Raw genomic sequence first — 7,654 nt, 5'->3', positions numbered from 1 at the left:
GGGGATTTTTTTTTTTTTTTTGCCACGAGAGGGCAGCATTCCCCAGACCAACTACCCAGTACCCCTGGCAACCGTAGACCCAGCTGTAATACAACGAAACACCAGAGTCCTTGCGTATCTCTTCTACTTTATCTGCTTCCAGCAACCAAGCAGTTTCTCCACGCCCTACGGGGAACGACTGCCCAGCACCGCGCTGTTGAGACACCACGACCGGAAGTGGGTGGCAGCGGGAGCGCGGGTTTCTCGCGATATCGCTGCCGGAAGTGGGTGGTGGCCCGGAGGCAGCGGCTGACTTCTGTCGGAAGGCGAGCCTCCCGAGCGGTTGCAGCTGGCTGCCCCAGGCGCTCTCCTCTGAGGGAGCGCTGGCCCCGCCGAAGCCGTTCCAGCTTCCCCGCTAGGCTTCCCCGGCTGCACGGCTGCGGCAGTGCCAAGCGAGGCCGAGCCCGCGGAGCCTCCACCAGCCCTCGCCCCGCGCTGCAGTGAGGCCGCGCCCTCAGGCCCAGTCCGCGGCGGTCCCGGCGGGTGATGCCAAATACAGCCATGAAGAAAAAGGTGCTGTTGATGGGGAAGAGCGGGTCGGGGAAGACCAGCATGAGGTCGATTATCTTTGCAAATTACATCGCTCGCGACACCCGGCGCCTGGGTGCCACCATTGATGTGGAGCACTCCCACGTCCGATTCCTGGGGAACCTGGTGCTGAACCTGTGGGACTGTGGCGGTCAGGACACCTTCATGGAGAATTACTTCACCAGCCAGCGAGACAACATCTTCCGGAACGTCGAGGTTTTGATTTACGTGTTTGACGTGGAGAGCCGCGAACTGGAAAAGGACATGCATTACTACCAGTCCTGTCTGGAGGCCATCCTCCAGAACTCTCCTGATGCCAAAATCTTCTGCCTGGTGCACAAAATGGATCTGGTTCAGGAGGATCAGCGTGACCTGATTTTTAAAGAGCGAGAGGAAGACCTGAGGCGTCTGTCTCGCCCCCTGGAGTGCGCCTGTTTCCGAACATCCATCTGGGATGAAACCCTCTACAAAGCCTGGTCCAGTATTGTCTATCAGCTCATCCCCAATGTTCAGCAGCTGGAGATGAACCTAAGGAATTTTGCCCAAATTATTGAGGCCGATGAAGTTCTGCTGTTCGAGAGGGCTACGTTCTTGGTTATTTCACACTACCAGTGCAAAGAGCAGCGTGACGTCCACCGGTTTGAGAAGATCAGCAACATCATTAAGCAGTTCAAGCTGAGCTGCAGTAAATTGGCCGCTTCTTTCCAGAGCATGGAAGTTAGGAACTCTAACTTCGCTGCTTTCATCGACATCTTCACATCAAACACGTATGTGATGGTGGTTATGTCAGATCCGTCCATCCCTTCGGCAGCTACTCTCATCAACATTCGCAATGCCAGGAAACACTTTGAGAAGCTGGAAAGAGTGGATGGCCCCAAGCACAGCCTCCTCATGCGTTGAATATTGCCAAATGCTGTATGAAAATGCTGAATTGGCTTTTTTTTGCATCCTTTATTTTTAATATAATGTGTGCTTAAAAGTGGGCTTTGAAATGTGTGCTGCTTACTGTTTCCATCTTTCTTCCCTGTTCCCCAGTCCTGAAACATTGGAAGCTATTTACTCAGCTATCCAGTAGAGCTTTAAGATGGCCCCTCAGAGACGTTGGTACGGTGTAACACTAACGTAGGTGGTTTGTGTGTGTGTTCTGATGACTTGGATATAATAGATAATGCACATCAAAGCCTTTACCAATATCTTCCTGTATTCCTTATCACATTGCAAAGATGGAATGTTACTATTTTATCAGCAAGGTATTAAAATGCATTTATAAATTCTTCTTGGCTTCAGTTATGAATAAACATTTATTGTTAGCAATTTAAAATATGGTGTTAGTTGAAATAATTTCAAAGTGCTTAATATGTAAATCTAAAGATTCTGACTGCCCCCAGTTATTGCTTAGCTGGAAATTTTGATTTGATCAGCATAGCCCCTCATCACTTTGGCAATACTTGATGGCAGCTACAGCAGATTGGTTAAGAGTATGGACTCTGGAGCCAGAGCACCTGAATTGAATTAGCATTCAGATCCTTTCACTTAGTCTGATCTTAATAACACTATGCTTGTTTCTTCATTTGTAAACTTGGAATAATACCAGTAGGGTTGCTTAAAGGTTATTAAAACAACATGGAAAGTGTTTAGAATGTGCTAGGATGTGTTTGCTATCATTACCACTTACAGAACCATTCCTCTCCAGATGACTGAAGTCTGGCTAAATATTTGAGCTCTTAGTGAACACTAAGTATTCATAAACACTTGATGTGCACTTATCTTACTTCATCTTCACAACCTATGAGGTATGTTACTTTTAACTCTATTTTAATAGATGGCAACACTGGTATGACTAGGTGATAAAGCTAAATCCAGGCAATCTGACTAGACTCCCCCCTTCTAACCATTACACGCTATTCTCTCCATTGGCAGAAAAACTAATCAGAAAAATCCTAGCTTTTTTAGTATAGATTATTCCCTCGTGATTCCAAATTTACATACTGAAGAAGCTGAAGCCCAGAAAGATGAGTGACTTCTCTCAAGGAAATGTCCCACTCTGGAACTTTCCCCCTTTGTATTTACCTGGGAATTGGATAAACACCAAATAAGATTCTTAGATTACTTTTGAGGGAGGATTCTGAGGTTCCTAATTTGGACTTGCAAATGTGATACAGTGAAATCAGAACAGACCTATAATCTCCTATTCCAGTTCTGGCAATAGCTGTCTTACAGCAAGCAGATGTGGGTGACAGGATCCCTACCTATAAGGAGCCAGAAACTGTTGAGGTGTACATCTAATTAGAACCAGTCGCAACAGACTGCACATGAGAAAACTCTTGATGGTATCAATATCATCCTATAAAATCACTCAAAAGTACATGTTGCAAATATAACTAAATGACAGTAACAAAATATTCTTACTTGAATCACTGATCTTAGATTTATTTTATTGACCAGATTATTAATATTCTTATGTGATCATTTTATGGTTTGTATGGCACAGTTCTTTTTATCATATGCAAAGTCCAGTGCTAGATGGTATGACATTGGACATTTATTCAAGACATTGATTTCTGTAACATATGTATAAATGGTGCCATAGAGCACTGACATAATTTAAGCTTTGGGTATGGTCTTGCCATTCATAGTACATGAAAAAGGTAATCCCTACATCAATTGTATAATCTAAACTAAAGGCAAAAAAAATTCTCTTTAGCAAATACTTTAAGGAATACAATCAGTAGGGGGTAACTAGTTTGCTTTTATAGAGACCTCAAGAATTCCTGTTTTTCTTTTAGATAAAATTGACTTAATAGTTAAGAAATATGGTAAACAAAAGGTTTCAAAACTTTTTTGATTCCAGTATCTAACATTTTCCCTCCTCTGTTTTGGTTTTGCTAGTTATAAAGGTTTGGGCTGGAGAGGGCTCACTGGATCCCAATCCTTGGAGCTGGATCATTGGATTCAAATCATATTGTGGATAGGATAGGGAGGATGAATTACAAGGATTCATGGAGTGGGATCAGATTACCAGGAACACAGGAGTGGATTCCTGCCCCAACCAAACTGCATTCGTGTGGACTTTTCTATTCATCTTAATTGGCTATTCCAAAGATTTTTTTTTTCCTATTTTTGACGATTGGAGCCCTAAGATGCACAATGGGATCGTGTTTTACACTTTTTGGTAAAAGGAGCAAAGTGAGGACCTGGAGATAATACACTGGAGCAATCTCCTTGGAAAGATTCAGCATGAGTAGATTGTAAACATTTAAAGGGGAAGAAGGGGGGTTTGTTTAAAATAGTAATGAGTAAGTCACTTCTAAATTTAAAGAAAACAAAATTGGAGTTGAAGAATAAGTAGGTTTCCAGTTGGCTACTGCCATTTCTTTGAAAAAATAAACATTTTTTAAAAACAAAAAAGTTTCAAAATACCAGCATTTTTGTTCTCAAATTTCCCTAAATGTTCAACTTCAACTTTTTAAAGGTCTACTTGATAATATTTTTCATGTTCAGCAACATTACATGCTTATCCTCCTTAAACAACTAAAATAGACATTTGAGTATGATTTCAACTTGATGTACAAGCATGTTTACACACTTTTACACTTTACAAATAGTGAACAAAACACATTTTATGTAATCTGATATGTGAGAAAAAAAAACAATACAGCAATAAGTTAGACCTCTTTGCTGTTACATTTTTGCCATTATGTTGGAGGCAGAACAATTCCAATCTTAAACATTTGCTAAACACATGGCCACATGGCTCCTGGGGTATACCCCTGTGTAGATATATCCATCCCATACATATGTCTACACAAGAATGTATGTAAATGGGGAGATCACATATAACCATGAAAAAATACATTATAAAAGCAATTAATGAAATACTAAATGAGTGAAAACAGTAAAGGTAAATCATAGATTTCTGAGAAGGAGTAGGCACATGGATATAGACAGATTAAGATTTGAAGGTGAAAGTGAGATTTGTTCTGAGCATTAAGAGAGCTATAAATATAAGCTAGAAATGGAGGGTAAGGTATTCCAGCTTCAGAAAAATTTTGAATCAGTATTTTCAAAGACCCATGCTCACTGAGCATTTCAGTAAGAAATGGGAGATCAGAACAGAAAGAGGAATAGAGGAAACCTATTTTGGAGCCTTATTCTAGAATTAGCAATCAATGAGCAAGAAATGAAGTTTAAGCAAGGAAGCCACAAGCCCAAAGCAGTTCCTTAGTCAAAAGGCAACTTTGTAGATGATACTGAGTTGGAAAGAGGCTGAAGGTGAAGTTACATTCGCAGTGGCTTTATGTAAGTGATCTATTGGAAATACCTCTGGTACTGGCACACAAAGGACAAGGAAAAATGTTAAAAGTTTGGAGGTAAAGTATAACTCACTATTTAACAAGGTGTTTCTGCAAATCCACAATGTCCAGAGGCTTTTTTTTTTTTTAATGAGAAGCGGAGAGAGTATCCATCCTCTGATTCACTTCCCAAATGCCCACAGTGGTCCAGGTTGGACCAGGAAGCCAAGAACTCAGTCCTAGTATATATACCACATGGGTATCAGGTACCCGAGTACTTGAGCCTATCATTGGACAGATGCTCAAGTCAGAAGTCAGAGCCAGGAATTGAACCCACTAGGCCAAACACCAGGCTCCATTTGATCTTTTGATTCTCAGCAATTAAGGACTACCCCTACTTTATTGACAAACTTGAGCTTTCTTATCAAGTAATTAATGATAAAGCAATATACAGGGGCTGGCGCTTTGGCATAGCAAGTAAAGCCACCGCCTGTAGTGCCAGTACCCAATACGGGCATCAATTCGAGTCCTGGCTGCTCCACTTCTGATCCAGCTCTCTTGCTATGGCCTGGGAAGTAGTGGAAGATGACCCAAGTGCTTGCACCCCCGCACTCATGTGGGAGACCCAAAAGAAGCTTCTGGCTCCTGGCTTCGGATTGGCTCAGCTCCAGATGTTGTGGCCATTTGGGGAGTGAACCAGTGGATGGAAGACCGCTCTCTCTCTGCCTCTGCCTCTCTGTAACTCTCCCTTTCAAATAAATAAATCAAAAAAAAAAAAAAATCAGTATATAAATAGATGCATTAGTGTACCTGCCTCTTATAGGTAATTTAGAGCTAAGCAAGAATCTTCATTTCACAGTTCTCAAAGTTTTTACTGATTGTAAGAATTACTAGAGAAGCATATTTAAAATGCAGATTCCCGGGGCCGGCGCTGTGGCGCAGCAGGTTAATGCCCTGGCCTGAAGTGCCAGCATCCCATATGGGCACCGGTTCTAGTCCTGGCTGCTCCTTTTCCGATGCAGCTCCCTGCTGTGGCCTGGGATAGCAGTAGAAGATGGCCCAAGTCCTTGGGCCCCTGCACCCGCATGGGAGACCCAGAAGCTTCTGGTTCCTGGCTTCAGATTGGCACAGCTCCAGCCACTGCGGCCATCTAGGGGTGAACCATCAGATGGAAGACCTTTCTCTCTGTCTCTCTCTCTCTCTCTCTGCCTCTCCTCTCTCTGTGTAACTCTTTCAAATAAATACATCTTTAAAAAATAAAACAAAATAATAAAATGCAGATTCCCTAGCCTTATTTTAGATATGCATTTTTTGTTAAAGATTTACTTATTACTTGAAAGGCATAATTACAGAGGGAGAGACAGAGGTCTTCCATCTGCTGGTTCACACCCCAAACAGCCCAAATGGCTCTGGCTAGACCAGGCAGAAGCCAGGAGCCAGGAACTTCATCCAGAACATCTACATAAGTACCACAGCCCCAAACATCCCATATGGGATGGGAACAGCCACAGGCTGTGGCTTAACCCACTGAGCCACAACACCAGCCCCTAGATCAGTATTTTTAAAGATACAACTCAGGGGCCAGTGCTGTGACTAAGTGGGTTAAAGCCTCTGCCTGTAGCACCAGCATCCAATATTGGCTCCACTTCTGATCCAGCTCCCTGTTAATGTGCCTGAGAAAGCAGCAGAGGATGGCCCAAGTCCGTGGGCCCATGCACCCACGTGGGAGACCTGGAAGCAGCTCCTGGTTTCAGCCTGGCCCAGCCTTGGTTATTATGGCCATTTGGGGAATGAACCAGCAGATGGAAGCTCACTTGCTCTCAGGCTCTCCTTCTCTCTTTCAAATAAATAAATCATTTTTAAAAAATACAACTCAGATGACCCTAAAAGCTGTACCTTTAGCCCATCATCTTACACAGCCATTTTTTTAAAGATTTATTTATGGAGCTGGCACTGTGGCATATAAGGTTAAACCCCCGTTGCAGTACCAGCATCTCATATGAGCACCAGCTGCTCCACTTCCAATCTAGCTCCATGCTAATAAGCCTGGGAAAGCAGCAGATAGCCCAATGGGAGACCCAGAAGAGGGTCCTGGCTCCTAGCTTCAGCATGGCACAGCCCAGCCATTGCAGCTATTTGGGGAGCAAACCGGCGGATGGAAGATTATCTCTCTTTCTCTTTCAAAGAAATAAATTAAGAATATTTATTTGAAAGGCAGAGTGACAGAGAGAGGGATCTTCCATCTACTGGTTCACTCCCCAAATACTTAAAACAGCCAGGCCTGGTCCAGGCTGACTCCAGTAACCTAGAACTCCAACATCCACTTCTGCTACATGAGTGGTAAGAAACCCAAGTTTTTGGGGCCAGCATTGTGGCATAGCAGGTAAAGCCGTCGCCTGCAGTTCCAGCATCCCATATGGGCACCGGTTCGAGTCCCGGCGGCTCCACTTCCGGTCCAGCTCTCTGCTATAGCCTGGGAAAGCAGAAGATGGCCCAAGTGCTTGGGCCCCTATACCCATGTGGGAAACCCGGAGGAGGCTCCTGGCTCCTGATCAATGCAGTTCCAGCCACTGCAACCATTTGGTGAGTGAACCAGCAGATGGAAGACCTCTCTCTCTCTCTCTCTGTAGCTCTGCCTTTCAAATAAATAAATCGAAAGAAAAGGAAAGGGGAGAACAGGGCAGGGGAGGACATGGCAGGGGAGGGCAGGGGAGAGGAGAGGAGAAGAAAGGAGGGGAGGGGAGGGGAGGGGAAGGGGGGAAGAGGAGGGGAGGGAGGGGAGGAGAAAAAGCCAC

At 44.0% G+C, this 7,654-nt stretch overlaps 1 protein-coding gene across 1 annotated transcript; it reads left to right on the top strand.

The window, feature by feature from the left end:
* Positions 1-280: 280 nt before the first annotated feature.
* Positions 281-1,841, top strand: RRAGA (Ras related GTP binding A). Its single transcript, XM_062208157.1, has one exon. It carries the CDS (start codon positions 526-528, stop codon positions 1,465-1,467), a length of 942 nt encoding a protein of 313 aa, XP_062064141.1. The 5' UTR covers positions 281-525; the 3' UTR covers positions 1,468-1,841.
* The last annotated feature ends 5,813 nt before the right edge of the window (positions 1,842-7,654 follow it).

Source organism: Lepus europaeus, chromosome 12 (assembly GCF_033115175.1).
Source record: "Lepus europaeus isolate LE1 chromosome 12, mLepTim1.pri, whole genome shotgun sequence".
In the NCBI taxonomy this organism is placed as follows: domain Eukaryota; kingdom Metazoa; phylum Chordata; class Mammalia; order Lagomorpha; family Leporidae; genus Lepus; species Lepus europaeus.
The sequence above is the reverse complement of the archived record's forward strand: the minus strand, read 5'-3'. Positions and strand labels throughout refer to the sequence as shown.

Coding starts and splice junctions, on each gene's coding strand:
- RRAGA (XM_062208157.1), top strand. CDS start 526: ATGCCAAATACAGCCATGAAGAAAAAGGTGCTGTTGATGGGGAAGAGC.